At 43.9% G+C, this 16596-nt stretch overlaps 1 protein-coding gene across 1 annotated transcript in view; it reads right to left on the bottom strand.

Moving 5' to 3' along the window:
* Positions 1–16596, bottom strand: part of GALNT14 (polypeptide N-acetylgalactosaminyltransferase 14) — a 191483-nt gene that overhangs the window by 50869 nt on the left and 124018 nt on the right. The window contains exon 4 of the mRNA XM_034764736.1: positions 843–910. Within this exon, the coding sequence (XP_034620627.1) occupies positions 843–910 (68 nt within the window). The remainder of the gene's footprint in view (positions 1–842; positions 911–16596) is intronic.

Here is a 16596-nt window from a genome sequence, read left to right as displayed (position 1 = left end):
GATTTTAGACAGTGACTTTCAGAGTCTCATGCACCAGTATCGTGTGGCAACATATGGGCTGCAAACTGAAGCTGGATGGGAATTTTTCAATGAAAGGTTTTTGGGTTGGAAAATGCTGATTCTTCAAAACCGAAACGTTTCAGGGGGAAAAGGTCACTTATGATGAATTTCCTGTTCCAAAATTTTTTGGGGGGGAAAAAAAAAATTTTTTTTAAATTGTCCACACATCCTGCTTGGAATTGTTTTTTGAAATCTCAAAAATTTTCACAGGCTGGAAAAATGGATTTCCCATCCTGTTCTACTGTAAACTCTGCATGGCAATGTTTATTTGTTTAAATGAAAAAAAATATTTCCATTAGAGCTTTTTTAAGACAAAGACAACTTGCAGACGTGGCTCTACTGGCCATTGGGTTTTCTGAGAGCTTCCCAGTACACAGCCTAAATTTTAGCCAGATTTTCAACCAATGCCCTATAGTGAATGGAAACCAGAAAGTGAAACTGACTATAAACAGAAAATGAAGCTGACCAGCCTCGTTGTACTGTCTATCCTGAGTTAAAGCATAAAAATTAAACAGACAGCATAAACAGGCAAATGAGATATATAAAGTTCCTCCAGCTTAAAGAATCTGTCTCTAGCTCCATGCCCAGCCCCACACCCTCGAATCCCAAACTCATTGCAAAGGGGGCTATATGTGAAAGGTAATACAGCTCCCATGTACTGCCATCACCCAACATAGGGCTGTGTACTCCCCATCCCTTCGCTTATTCTGTCATCCCAACCCAGCACAGCCCCCTTGTGTGCAGTCTGTCTCCTGGTGGTTAAGATATGGAGAATCACTTACGATCATCGCTGAAGTCATCCACTAATATGATTTCATGGACCAGGTGCACAGGGGTGCGGTTTAAAACACTGAGGAATGAAAAGAGAAAGTCCATGATAGTACCTGAGCAGCTAAACAAGTTACGAGATGGGGAAAGGTGAGAGCTGACCTTTGACAAGAACCAAAAGAAAAAAAAAGGTCAGATTTCCAGTACAGAGGTAGACAATGGATGTCTCTGTGAAGCAATGTATAGGTAATCAGTCCCCAAGCATCAGATACCTGAAGTCACACCTAATTATTCTAAAGAGAACAGAGTTCCTATTCCCCTCTCTGGCCCAGCCCTGAAAAGCCTAGAAACGATTTGCCATTAACCTCAACGGGAAGGGGGGAAATGTATGTTTAACAACGTGCATATTGCAAGCTAAGTTTCACATGGGGTTGTACAACCCTCTTAAAATCCCTTCCCCTTCCCTGGAACTAATGTTAGATTACTGGCAAGGGGACCAACACAAAGCAAAATTACCTATCAAAAACCCATCTTTTCAAACCTCACAGACATGGGAGGAAAAGTCCTGTTTTCACTGTGAGCTGATTGTGATTCAAAGGCTGCAGAGAGGATAACAGCAGTTTTGTATCCTGCCTGTTTAATAAAAGAAAGAAGCTGGAGGTGATAGTTTAAACTCCCCTCCAGGAGTATAGTTATTGTGAAATGGGGATGAAAGCTACAATCTATTCTTAATTATACCATCTACATGTTCTGTCATTGGCAGGGCCTAATTCTCTCCTCGCTTATAGTAGTATAAATCAGTGAAGTCAATGGAATTATACTAATGTAAAACCTGCCTATAGGAAAGGAGTCAGGCTTGACTTTTTGAAGGGACATTCAACTGATGGATTGATTGTTCGTATACAACAGGTGTAAGTCGATTATTTTTTGTCAAGGTTCAAATTTCTTGGTCAAGGTATAGTTAAAGTCCAGACTCTAGAGAAAATAACAAAAAACCCAATCATAATATGTAAATAAAAAGATTTTGGGGTCCATTGGATATTGTAGGTAGGTTACAGTCTTAATACACAGGCTTTCCCTTTAAGCCTGGGACCAGTCTCCTTAGTTCAGGTCTTTGTCTTTCCAGCATTCTTGTTGCTTCCCGTGTAGGTGGGGGAGGAGAAAGGTAAAAGCACAATGCCACTGTCCCTTATTTGATACTCTTAGTCCATGTCCCTGGAAAGACACTAGCCCAGGCATGCCTGGAGTGCCTTGCTGAGTCACAGGGTTGAGCAACCCCAATTGTGTGATGCTTCTCTTACAGAATTGTAAATCCCTTTTTTACAACTCCCCTGTGGATTAATGGTCGTTCAATGCCCTCTTGGGTATGGATCGCCTCCTTTGTTGTCAGTGGAGAACTAGCAATGGAAAATTCCCAAACTTATAACATATTTCAGTAACAACCATATAGCAAAATTCCATAACTTCATACACACTAATGATATGTATATTTTGACAGAACAATGGGTTTCAGCAGTTCATGTTTCCTATGATATCTTATATGGCATGCTTTGTATGAAATATATTATAATTACACGACAGGGTGAATATGGGTTCCAGGGTGCTGCTTTGAGGTACAGAGTGCCGCAGTAGGCTTGGCAGAATTTACTTTTTTAATTTTGAGAGGATAAAATGGATGTTTATTTGTAAGCATCTTTTTAGATTGTTATTGGTTTAAATGTTCAGTTATGCAAAATTATGGATTTTAAGCATTTTTTATTTTTATCCATTTAAATTTTCACAGTTGTGGGAAATTATTGGAGGGCTTAGACAATAATTATTTAACAACAATAGATATTGAGATTCAAAAAGTTCAGGCTTTAGAACCGTTAAAACACAAATTGTCAACATCACATATCAACATGTGCAAAGTAAATATCCTTAAATCAAAGTGTAATAAGTTGTCAAGCAGTGTTTTCTTCCTTTGCCTATTTGTAGATTTCAATTATCGATGGAAATATTTTTCTGTCAGTCTGTTTGTGTGTGGAGAAATTGACAATGAGATAAAAATCAGGCCCACTGTATTCATTACAATCTCCCTCTCACACACCACTCCTTTATTTCACACTCCCTATAATTTCTTTACTCTCTGTCCCTTTCTGCTCGGCTCCCATCTTGTCTGTTCACTACACTTTGCCTCTCTTTCTCTGAACCCTTTGCTGAGGTCTCTCCTACCTGATAAGCAATAAAGCATTTTTATTAAAAACAAACAAACAAAACTGTTCAAGCTGAATGTTCAAACCCACAGTGTTCAAGTGGGTTCAGAATAAGTTCACCCCCTCCTAGGTGGCACAACATTGTATGAGGAAGTGATGCCTTACCCCACCTTGTCCTTTACGGAGGGTCTGATACTGCAGGGTGCTGAGTACCCTCAAATCTCATTGAAATCAATGGGAGCTGGGGGTACTCAACCCTGCACAGGATCAGGCCTTTGAATTGCACACAGTGAGCTAAATTCTGCAATCACTGACACTAATGCCACTGAAAGCACCATGGGTATAAAATCAGAGCAACTCCATTGGTTTCAAAGGAGCTAGCCTGGATTTACACCAGTGAATGTGAGAGCAGAGCTGGTCTCAAGCCTTGTAGGGCCAGGTCTTTGCCTGGTGTAAATCAGTGTCGCTGCACTGGACTTCAGTGGAAGGACGCCCGTTTGCACAAGCTAAGGACTGAGCCTGTAAATGTGACATTTGAGTGACACTAAAGCCTTGATCCCAGCCCTGGTGCACAGTAAGGTTATCAGGGAAATATTCCCACCCACTCTGTTGCACTAGCTCCTCCAGTGATAGCAAAGGTGGGAGCTGCACTAATGCGGACAAGGCCCCCAGGGCTGCTGGCCTTTTTAACACCCAGGGGTTAGACAACACAGAGTTCCAAACGCCCGCCGCCAACACAGCCACAGAGCATTAGCAAAAGTGTCTGGCCACCCCTCCTCCCTCCAGAGTCTGCATGCAGCCATTTCCATGTGCTGGTTCCTGCCTGTCGAGTATCCTTTTTAACAATTATTATTATTAATAGGTTTGTCATAAAAATACTAAAAAAGCCCAAACGCAGGAGCTGAGTTCAGCAAATGACTGCAGCTGAGCGTCAGTACAGAGAGACAGGAGAGCAATAGCACACTCGGTGGAATAGTTAACGGGCGCTGATCGCCTGGAAACCAGACTTCGGGGACCCAGCAGGAAAAGAAGAATTGTAAAAGAGTCAGCAAAATAAAGAAATAGATAACTGAGCATGGGGGGGGAGGGGGAATAGTGCAGCATAAGGCTGCCTAACCTGGTAGGAGGGAAACATTAGTGGGGCTAGTTCTGCTTTTACTTATACCAGCAAAACCTGGGAGTCACTTGACTGGAGTCAACGGAGTGGGTTGTATTCTCAGATCTGCCCCTTACTACCACTCCACCTGGGAACTGGCTGCAAGCCACCAGCAGAGAATTCCCCACCATCGCTAGAGGGAGGATGGCCCAGTGGTTAGAGCTCTAGCCGGAGACCTGGGTTCAAGTCCCTTCTTTGCCACAGACTCCTGGTGTGATCTTGCGCAAATCACTTGACCTCTCCGTGCCTCAGATCCCCCTCCGTTAAAATGGGGACCCAGCGTTGCCCTATCTCACGGGGGTGTTGTGAGGATCAATACATTAAAGACTGTGAAGTGCTCAGATACTACAGTAACTAGTAGTAGCCTTAAGCCGGGTGTGCTCTTCCTTCTATGAGTAGGGAGCATGTTGTGGGCAGCAGGGGCTAGGGAGGGGTGGAGCGCAACACCAGTCTGGCTAGCGTCCATTGGAGTAGGGTCCATTAAGGATCCTTGCATCAGTGCTAAAAATTAAAAGCAGCCTGGAAGCTGCTCTAAGTGTTGGCTGCAGCTGGTCCTCAGTGTTAGGGAGACAGAACAGGGGAGAATCAGGCCCAATGGAGTTACACTGAAGTAAAACTGAAGGACACCAGAAGAAAGTTAGGTCTGAATCCCTGCTCACTGACACCAGTTTCCTCCCAGCGTAACTCTGTGGACGTCAAAGGAATTATCTTTATCCTGAGGGAAGCGGGAGCAGATTCCAAGGTACCAAACCGAGGGGAAATAAAGAGAGACTACGGGCCAGATTGTGTCCTGCTCTGGTGCTGGGGGCGGAAAGAGACACAGGCAAGAAGCACCCCCACCTCAGGCTGGCCTATGCAAGAGCACACTGCAGTAGCATCTAACGTGAGAAGGGACAGCTTAGCCCTTGCTCCGTCTGTGAAACAAATGGCTCAGAAAGGGGAGAGGAGAGGTGGGTCCATGAGCCCATCCCATCCCCTCCACACCAGCCCATGGAGAAAGGCCAGCACCTTGGAGAACATAATCAGTCTATGCCATGTTAATGTGTGATGATGACCAATGTCACCTCTGTCCCCAACCTACACCTCCATGTGCACCAATCAGCCCTGGAACAGAAGAGATTGTGGCACAGTTCCCCCAAGTACTGCCTCCTACACCAGCTAACCCTAAGACAATGACAAGCAGCAAGCAAAGCAAAGCAAATTGATTATTGCACTGAACGTACGTAGCATAACCAAAAGCCACGGGATGCTCTCGGGACTGGTAATGTTTTTATGCCCAGTTGTTTTGGGAGGAGATTGTACCAGACCATGGAACTCTACAGGATTATTACATTACATACACCATACAGGTATGGGCACCACAGATGGAAACAGTAACGTTAGAGGGAATTTTTCAACAAAACTTTTTTTTTTTTTTTTCTGGAAAATACCAATTGGTCAAAGGCGAAGCTTGTCACTGGAAAAGGTCAGTTTAGACAAATTTCCCCAACTTTGAAAAAAAAAAAAAAGCAACCAAGAAATTTTGAAATTTTCAGAAGGTCCCCTTGACATTTTTGAAATGAAAAAAACAGTTTTTCAACTTTTCATTTAAAAATTAAGCTAATTTTAATTTAAGAAAAAAAGTTAAATAAAAAAAGGTCAAAATCAAAACAAAATGTTTCAAAATTATCGAAACAAAAAACATTTTGATTGGCCTGAACTGAATTTTTTTTTCTTCACGTTTTCAAACACATTTTTGAGACTTTGACATTTTGTCCTGATTTGGAATGGGAAAATTTCTTCCAAATCTCCAAAAATTTCCACAGGCAAGGACATCCTTTCTCCCTCCCCCCAGCTTTAGTTTGACCACCCTGAACGCAATCTGAAGAACCATGAGTGTCAGGCTTCCAAAAAAAGGCACCTGACCCTTAGGCCTGCATTAAAATGATCAGGATTTCACCACCCGTTTGGCAGTGATTTGCTCTGTGTATTTTCTGAATGGGTGGGTGGTGGCAGTCGCACTGAGTCATGCATGAACATGTTACATGCCCCGAATGGCACTGCTTGCTACACTCAGAGCAGGTCACACTAAACTATGAAGATTTTATGTATATATTTTCAGCCATCATTGAAATGCGACAGCTGTTCTTCAACAGCATCACTATGCATCTGTTCAGGACAGTGCATGAAGAACACATTATCCCACTGAAAGCACCTGGGGAACTTTAGAGAAGCAGTATGCAGGCTGGCTAGAACGAGTCTACTCTTGCCAAACGTGCCCTAATATCACCTTATTTTTACCTCTTTATGAAAGACAGCACTTTCCAGCAGCACAGCATCCCCCTTGCACCCATCCACCGCACTATAACTCACAGAACCGGGCGCCCCCACTGAATTACCCACATCAGTTCCTACAACACCTGGCCCTATCCTTGGAAGTTTCCCATCCAAGTCCCAAAACTGCTTAGCTAAAGACCTACATCATAGCCAAGGTGCTACAGGCCTGATTCTCCATTTGCCTGCACAAGTGTAAATCAGGAGAAATTCCTGAAAGTCAGCAGAGCTACACTGGTCTAAACCCACTGTGCGGGATGAATCAATCATATGCCTGCAGGCCCTAAACGTTACCGCTTTGGAGTTCTTGGCTGCACTGCTAAAAACCTGCCCAGTAACAACCATCTGCCACTGGTATAAAGAGTTGTGCAACAAAGGCTGAATGTAATAGAAGAGTAAGTTACTTCCCCAAGAGGCTGAGAGAAAATGCATTCACTTCCCAGCAAGGCCAAATTCACTATTCCTGACAGACATTTGCAACCTGAGTTGTATTAATCGGACAATAAGTTACCGAGACCACTGAAAACACAGCAGATTATACACTGCCCCAGTGTGACAATTTGCAAGAACGACTGGAAACAGAAACACTGAACACTTTAGCTTTTCGGTGTTACAGGGATTTCATCAGATACTCTATAAGGCACTCTTAAAAATTGAAAGCCAGCTTTTCTATTATTCAGACTTTCACTCAGCTTGCTTTCTTTTTTTTGGTTCTTTTTCCTTTTGCTTTTTACACGTAAAAGCACTTGGTGATTTGCCTCTCTTTGAAGTACTTCTTCTTTACAGAGACTTTTCTTTCTGAAATCAAATACAGGCAAATATATTGCAATGAAAAAAATCAAGACAAATCAAAATATTTTGGGTCAAATCCCAAGGTCTTTACTCATTCCTACCACACAAAAACACCCATTGCTATCAAAGGCAACGATCTCAGGATTTAGCCTAGTGAATTTCCCTAAAGTCAGTTATCGAATAAGGGCTAGATTATTTTCTGTTACTTTGAATTGACACTAATGTAGCTTCCTTGACTTCATTGGGTTTAATCAAGATTATGCTGGTGTAACCAAGCAGAATTTGACCCTAACTTTTCATCGTAGGAGAAGGTTCCATCTTTCTTTGTCACTTGCATTTTCTCGGGATTCTCTTCATTATGCCCAGGACAGTAGTAAGTGTTTGTAGAATCAGGTCTGAAATGCCACCTGTAAATAATTATCAGTGCAAAATTAACACTGATGCAGGCAAAATGTGGATGCAGACAAGAGAGGCCAGTATTTGCAGACCTGAGATTATGTCTTTTGCTGGTGTGTACTTTTGTCACCCCTTAATACTTGCTGGTTTATAAAAATGACTCCGGACCTTGATTTGTCTGTATTTAAGAACCCTTAATTCTCTCCATGGCAACATAATGGGGCCTGTGGGAAAAAAAACCCAACAACATCATAAAGTGCCAGAGAGGCTGGAGGTGATGGTTATTGAAATCAGACAGAGCAAGAGAGAAGAGACAATGCCTGTTAAAATAAACTGCTCCAACAATCCAAACTGACTAATTATGTAGGAGATGGAGAGAGACATTACACCAAGAATAACCATAATGAGCTTTGATTACACTGCAGCTTCCGCATTTTATTCTTTCAAATACCCACTAGCTCTTTGTAATTCAAGAGTTCTCTTATGTTAACATCAAAAGGTAAAAGCGCATGCACAACTGTATATTTACTCACTGTGAGAGACAATTAGCAAATTGATAAAAATGGCTAGGGTTTTGGTAGGGGGGAGGGAAAAGAGAGAGAAAAAAATAGTCAGCACGAAGTGCTAATTATACAGTTTCAGAGTAATACCTGGCTTGTTTTTGCTCTTTTAATCAGAGTCATTTGAGCTATGACACAGCCTCTATACCAGACCTACATACTGCCTGGGGATTGGATGCATGGCTTCACCACTCAGTTGTCTCAGCAACTGTAGTCTACACACCAGATTACATGGAGAGGGGAGGTTGCAGGGCATTAACTGCCCAGACAGGGCCTGCTTCTACTTATGAGTATTGAAAAATGACATGATAGTCTACCCACTAATTAATTACCTAAATATTTGATCTGGGATGTGCAGTGCCCATATCAAGATCTTTGCCCAACGGTGTTTTTCGGATTGTCAATAAGAGGTAAATAATTAAGCCTCCTGATTCCAACTCTGAAGATTCAGATTGCAGATGTAAAGAATAAATAATGACCACACAGTGGAGTAAAACTGCACATCTCCCAACACGAGGAGCCCATGTTTGGAAAGCATTCTCGACAGCATACCGCATTGGAGGTTAAAGGCTAAGGTGGGGCAGTTGTGAAATCATTGAAAATCTGGCTCTGAAAATGAAAAAAAAGAGAGCAAGATGGGACCTAAGCATTTAAATAAAGGAGAAGGAGCTGTGCTATGCAATGAGAAGAGACCGAGTCTAAGCCAGATGTTAGAAATAGGAGGGATTAGATCCTCGGAAAAAGGTAAGATCCCACATACCACGATTGGGACCTATGTTACAGCATCATTAAAACTCTGATCAGACTGACACTATACATGGGACTGAGCCCTGTCCTGATTTGGTTACATACTTGGATGTTAACAGAGTTTTAGAGTTCAGGGCCAAACCATCAGCTGGTGTAAGCGTATCTCCATTGAAGTTATTGGAACTGCATCAGTTTACACCACTTGTTTAAGATCATTTGGCTCACTCTTGGTCCAGCATGGTTAGCTGTCTCTCATTCAGATCCTTCCACAGAAGTATGAGGTGCTGGTTTCCCTTGTCATCTTAGGTGCCCCTCTCCTAATAGCCCAGTAAACCTCTTAAAAGCATCTCTCTTACAGTTCGTTGACCCTGCTTAAAGAAGCAGCAAGTCTTCCCAAGAGTGCAGTCTCCATCCCGTGTTGATAGATGAGTCATTACCTCTTCCCCTTGTTGGCTTGATGACTTTGTTTACCTTTTATGTAAATGCCTCTGCCTGATGTCCAGGTTGGTTAGACAAGCACACACATGATCCTTTCTGACCCAGACATGTTGATTCCTCAATCACCTTGTGAGCTTTGATGGTTTTGTTTACCTCATATGTAAATTGCAATTCCATAGTCACTGGTCACCCTGCTTCATTTGTATTCGAAACCTGGGGAGACCTCTTTTCTACTTTGTTCAAATACAGACTTTAAAACACAATAGCAGAAGACATCTGTAATTCCACAGGCAGTCTTGTCACATATGTTCCACAATCATATAATTGACCAGTATGTTATTAGTTTTAAAATGATACCTCACAAGGCATATTTTGTACAACTATCATTGTAGTAGTGTGTAGGGCGTGAATAGCGGGGTGCTTAGGGTCACAGCCTCCCAGAACTGCTGGCTGGGACAGTGTCCATCAGCAGCTCCCCCAATGCAGACCTGTGTGTTAAAGGCATTACATGAATGGAATAACATTTTCAGCAATGTTAGTTTGGACAAATTAAGACTACCCAAAGGAATAGCAACCCTCGTGCTTCAAGACTTAAGCTGAGCGATCACCTGTGGAGGTCAGGAAGAAAATTTCCCTAGTGATAAAATGCCGCATAAAAGACACTGCGATGGTTACAGGCAGTGCTGAAATTTGTCCTGCAACATGACAAGACTGAGACTAAGGGGGAGTCCTCAGCAATGGGTGGACAGCCCATCCATTGGCTGGAGAATGCAGCCCAGCTAACGCCATGCTCTGGGGAGGTTAGAACAGGACAGAGCAGGGAGGTGGATGCAGAGATAATACCCCAGCATGCCCCTCCTTTCCTTCCTCACTTCAGGCTCTGGTGTAGCCTGCTGCATCCCTGCCTCTTTTCTTTCTGCCCAGTTTGGCATCTGCCTTGCCTGCAGCTCTGAGGACAGTAACTCCCCAGCGAGCTTGGGCGCTTTGCCTACCGTATCATACATTGCAGCAATTCCTTACCTGGCAGGCTGCCAGTCACTGGCACTTCACAATTCCTGTCCTACTGAGTTCTTACAAGAGTTTGGCTGATTCTAAAACTTCCCAGACTGCCCCAGCTATCTTTGGGATGAGACATAAAACAGAGGTCCTGATCACCTGAGTTCATTAAAGATGACATGTGACCCATTTTACAGGCATAGGCCCATCAACCCTGCTGTTCCAGTCAGATTCCAGTCTGGGGAATTCCACTGTGTCTCCCTAAAATCCCCCTCATTGTTTCAGGTGGATGCAGGATTTATCTTCAATTTTTTGTCTTGCAAGGTGCTGAGCAACCATTGACTTTGTTGGATGCTTCTCAGGATCAAGCCCATAAAGCACAGAATGTTCCACCCCAGAGTTGGCTGCACTTCAGTGGGAGATGCAGGAGGTATTCCCACATGCACTTGCAAAGCACCTCGGGGTCCTTCTGGATAGACAGGGTTACATGATGGCAAGATGTTACCAGTAATCACTGTTAAGAGCCTTTACGGTCAATCCAGGCCTTGTCGAGTCCAGCTCCTTCACTTCAGCATTGCTCTTTACCCTCCAATAACTGCTGTGCCACTATGGATGTCCTTCAGCTCTCCCTAGGGAGGAGCAGGGCAGCAGGGGCAGGAAAATGACATGGAGTTTTCTTTTTTAATTCAAGTTTGTAGGAGGCAGAGGGAGAGATCAGAAAGAAAAGATTGTGGGAAAGGAAATAAAGGATGGCAAGTAGGGCAGACAGCTGAAAAGGGGTTCCAATTTCTTTTCCACTCTCTCTGTTTTCAGGTATTTATATGGCTCCATCACCATAGTTTGTGAATGTCTCACAATCTTTAATGTATTTATCCTCCTCACACCTGCCCTGTGGGGTAGGGCAGTGCTATGTTACACCTGGGGAACTGAGACGCAAAGAGATTAAGTGACTTGCCCAAGGTCACATAGAAAATATGTGGCAGAGCCAGGAATTTAACCCAGGTCTCCTCATGCCCAGTGAAATATACCCTTAATGACAATGCCATCTTTCTTCCCATCTGCCCCTTTCTTCTCCCTTCCCATCCTCCTCCTTTTTTTGTTTTTGTTTTTTTGCTTTGGCCCTAAGAACCTACCTAGTCCCTGAGATGTTCACATATAGTAACGCTGATAAAATAATTCCCAGATTCATGGATTCAATGATTTTTTCCTTTTTTCCCCCCCTGTTGGCAAATGGTGTGGGAACAGACCATGAGTTTCTTGAACCGAGTAATTATTCAACACGATCTTCTAATTTTTGTCAGTGACTAATTCTCGGGATGCAGATCGTTCACAAATGGTGCACTGCAGATGTTCAAAGTGTGACATCCACACGGTGTGTCACACTGAGCAGTGACGGAAGTCACACAACACTCATGCCACTGAAGACTGAGCAGGATGTGCAGATTTTACAATCCAATTCAAAGTTTGCTCACAGTGAATATTAAGTATTCAAGCTAAAACCCCACTTTAGATGAGGATTCAAACTAGTAGGATCTCAGATGTCTGTGGAAAAGGCCACAAACAGGGTCAAATTGACCCTTACTTTTGAGTTCAAAAGATTACGAATGGTAAATTTCTCCCACTGTTTGCTCATCTTCAATACATACATGCAACATGGTCCAATTGGTTGATGTCCAATTAGGACACTACAGCCTATTCCCACTCCTGTGCATTTTACAAGACTCAATTTCTCTTTCCTATTCTTGTTCCTCGTGTTTCTGATGATGATGCCCATTGATTTGTTATGAAGACTCTTGGGAGTGGTCATTATCTTATATGCCAAAGCAACACCACTCTGACCCCTAGCCAGGCACAAAATATTATTATTTATTATTTATATTACTATAGCACCTTGGAACCATAGTTCAACACCAGGATCCCATTGTGCTAGGCACTGTACAGTGCTCAGGACTAACTTTGCAGGGAAGAAGATAAACAGTGAAACAAAGAGGCAGTGTTACCTAGTGATTAGAGTTTTCTCCCTGACTGCCATTCATTCTCTCTGTGACCTGAGACAAGTCAAACAACCTCTTTCTGCCCCACTTTATCCCCATTTATAAAAGGGGGATGGATAGTGCGTACTAATTTCACAGTGCTAGTAAGAGGCTTAATTCAAAAAGATAGTGGATGGAGCACTCAACTGGGACTCAAGACATCGGAGTTCTCTATTCCAGGCTCTACCACTGACCTGCTGGATGACCTGGGGCAAGTCAGGTCACCACTCTGTGCCTCAGTTTCCCCATCAGACAAATGGGGATAATGATACTTACCAGCCTTTGCACTTTGAGATGTGCTGATGAAAAGTCCTATACAAGAGCTAGGTATGACTATTAGTGTTGTTGCACATAAAGTGCTTTGAGATCCTTCAATGGAAGCTGCTACAGAAGCATGAAGTAGTATTAAGACAGATTTCACGGTGACTGTCACATGAAAAAATGATCCAAGATGTTACCGATGTCATAGAACAGAGATTTGTAAGATTTAATTAAGCCAAGCATTTGCTGAGTGAGAAAAAACAGACCAGAAGGCTGGATAAATTAGCCTACAAAGGCTTAAGAGGAGACAAGATCTGACCAGGGTCCAAAGGCAGGCAGGAAATGGAGGTGTGTGCATGTTTGGAGCTGAACCAAGGTAGGGCAGGAATTGAGTCAGCAATCCTCTTTCCTAACAACAGCTGGAGCCCCCAGGGCCTGGTCTATGGCTGGGCAGCCTGTTCGGGATTGAATCCAGACTGAGTCTGCTGAACCCAACCTCAGCATCACAAGCCACATGAACAGACAGCACTGGCTCCAGGAGCCAGTCCCAGGGGATAGCCAGTCATTTCCCAAGGACCAGCGCAGGAGAGCTCTGGGAACCCACCCCAAGGAAGTGGGAGGTGGGGGAGTTTGGGGTTGGGTTTGCTTTACCTTTAATTTGTTTTATCTGTCCACATTTATCCAGCCCTGGTTTTGATCCAGTACAAATAGTAAAACTGACCATTCCAGGCCATTGCACTGTGGCTGGAAAGGAAATACCCACAGGTCCATGGTGACATTTCGAGGTTATTTTGTGGCAAGTAGGTGCTGTAATTAGAACCAATCCTGGAGGTGCACATCACCAGATAAAACATGTGAGCCAGATTGGATAGAGAGATGTGGGAGGGGAGGAGGAGCTACAAGGACAGAAGCCGTGAGTGAAATCACAATGGTTCAAGAGTAGAATCAAAGTAATCTAATCAAACAAAACATCTCCATGAAGGAGAAGAAAAAAAAAAAAAAAAAAGGATGGCTGAAAGGGCTGTTAATGACATGGAAATCAGGGACAATCCCATGGGAAATATATAACAGAGGAACAAGGAATAAGAGGGAAATCTACTTATTTTGCATTTCTAATCCAACCATAATTATAATAAACCGACTGTACCTGTCTACATGTGTATGTACCCATCACCACAGTAGCTAGGCACAATATGAGGAGTATATTGTGATCCTAACACTTTCACATGTCCTCATCACTCCTAGAGGTTGTCTCCCAGGAGTAACACTTCTGCATCATTCTGCTACTCCATTACTGGGGAAAGCCACTCCGAAGTGAGGAGCTCATCAACTGACCTTAGAAGTGGTAAGAGATTGGTTCATCTTGACCTTAGGAACCATGGAATTGCACAGTGCCTCCCCCTGGAGACTTCCTGTCATGCATGATAGTGGCAGGGAGGTGGTCTCGGAGAATTAAGCCTTGCCCATTGTTGGCTTTAAAGATGAGGGACTGGATCTTGGATCAGTCCAAACTCAGGTCAGAAATGTTGTGATAAATGAGCCTACAAATTTACTCTAATTGTGAGCTCAGCTGTAAAAGTTATGTGAGATGTCACAGTACCCTATAATGACAAATGTTGATGGGGAAAGGTACAAAAAGGAGACAGACTAAATTAGTCTAAACAAAAGGGCCTACTGATAGGGTTCAAGGAATATGTTAAAATCATGCTTGGTAAAAACAGAACATGTGGAATCAGGAATTTATGAACCAAAATTGGTGTCAGATAGTAGGCCTAAGTGGTGGACAAAATAATGAGGGGATGGGGCATTCCATCTATCAATCCCTTTGTGAGTCCTTAAAGAAAGACTTTGGAGGAAAAATAAGGAAAGAACAAACAGAAGCTACTGAAGTGAGCATCACCATCATAGCTGTCACCCCCACTGTCTTCTGGGATTCCAGACCTTCTTCATCCTGATCCTGAGGAATGACCTGACCAGAGTGGGCCAGAGAGTGAGGGACCCAGATGACATCAGCACCCCTACCAACTCCAGCGGAATCCCAACCACCTGACATGAAACGGGACTAGACGTTAACAGTGCCAGCCCTTCTCAACTAATTTCTCCTCTTTTCTCCCCAAAGACAGTTATTACCATCTTTGATACGCTCTAAGAAGCTATCAAACATGGGATATTTTCCCTTCCACAACTCTCTCCAGCTAAAGGGAAAGGTAACAGAAAATCATGTTAAAATGAACATTTTTCCTCCTTTTCTTTATCTATTTTGGTATCTGTAAAAGGGTAAAATGATTTTAATGGGACGTTCGCCATGGTACTGTAAGGGACCTAGGCATAGGCAGTCTGACCTAGCAGTCACAGCTGGGCTGCTGTCACCAAGCCCAGGGCAGTCACGAGGCAGTAGTCAGTGTGGAGGGATCAGAGTAATTGCTAGAGCCAGGATTAGTAGGCAAAAGCCAGGATCAGAGTCAGGCCAGGTCAGAGACTGGAGATCAGCAAGCAAGGTGAGGTCTAGAGCTCCGCAAACCAGAAGTCTGCATGGCTGCTCAGACAACTTTCCTGGGGCACCCTCCTGGGTTAAATAGTGAGCCTGGGCCCATCAGGGCACAGGCTGCTGTTGCTATGGTCCCTTTGAACCGTTCTTCCTAACACACTTCATCTCCCCAGTGCTCCTTGCATATGGTTCTCTGAGGCCTCCTGGTGGGCATGTGGGAACATCAGCTATGCCAGGCTCTGCAGACCCAGCGTTCCAGTCCAGCAGCTCCTTACTGGTACTAAGGAGGCTGAGATCTCTGTATACCAAGCCCTGAGCCTTGTTTAACACTGTTTAATGTTGGACAGTAACTGGGTTATGCTAACACCTGTATTCCATCTAAATGAACACAACAGGAGTCAGTACAGAGTGAAGAGAGATGGTGCTGTGTGTCTATTAGATCCACCCAGACGAAGGGAGGTGGTGACACAGTATGAGGTGAGATGTGAAGGAGCTGGGATGGGGAGTGATGCCATAAAGGAAAGCAGGAATTCAGTTGCAGAACGGTCAAACTCGCTCCTAGTATGCACGTGTCTTCCCGAGAAAGGGTTCTGCTCTCAGACAGATGAAGCCATCAGGGGCTCAAAGGGGTGAAGGAGATGTCTAGTAAGCAAAGACGAATCTGGCCCCCGGTCAGCAACCTATGTCTGATGGCAAACAGCTCTTTAACATCCATGGCTCTCACCAGTGCAGGCCTGGGGCCAGGTCCTTAGTTGGTGTAAATCAATCTAGCTGTCTAGACGTTAGTGGAACTCTGCTGAGTTACAGCAGCTGGGGATATGGCCTGAGTTGGAGTGGCCGCAAAGAAACATTTGCAGGTGTGTGTCATACTCTGTGGAAATTTGTCCACGTCACCAAGCCAGTACAATTAGTCACGTTTGGCAGACTTGGCTCCTGAGAGGCCCAGGACCATGATAGCAGGAGGGGCTGCAGGCCACAATGACCAAGGCACAGGCCTGTGAGAAAGAAGTTTATGCAGCATCGGCCTGAAGTGCAAACTCTATTGCCCATCAAAGGATGAACTGGAGTTGCATATGTGCATTGACTATTGCCTGGCTCCAGGCAGTGATATCAATCAATTCCCTGCCATTGCAGGGGTCTGAGGCATTGGTGCATTTCGATCCCTCCTGTTCTCTGCCTGGGGCACATAATAGTTTAGTCTCCTGAGGATTGTAATACTTTGGTCTAATTCCAGTTATTGGCTTGGGATGGGGGTGGCTGGATGGTGTTGACCTCCTGTAATTATATATATAATTACAGGAGGTCAACACCATCCAGCCACCCCCATCCCAAGCCAATAACTGGAATTAGACCAAAGTATTACAATCCTCAGGAGACTAAACTATTATGTGCC

The sequence above is a fragment of the Trachemys scripta genome, chromosome 3 (assembly GCF_013100865.1).
Source record: "Trachemys scripta elegans isolate TJP31775 chromosome 3, CAS_Tse_1.0, whole genome shotgun sequence".
Classification (NCBI taxonomy): Eukaryota; Metazoa; Chordata; order Testudines; family Emydidae; genus Trachemys; species Trachemys scripta.
Note: the sequence above shows the minus strand (reverse complement) of the source record. Positions and strands in the feature narration are given on the sequence as shown.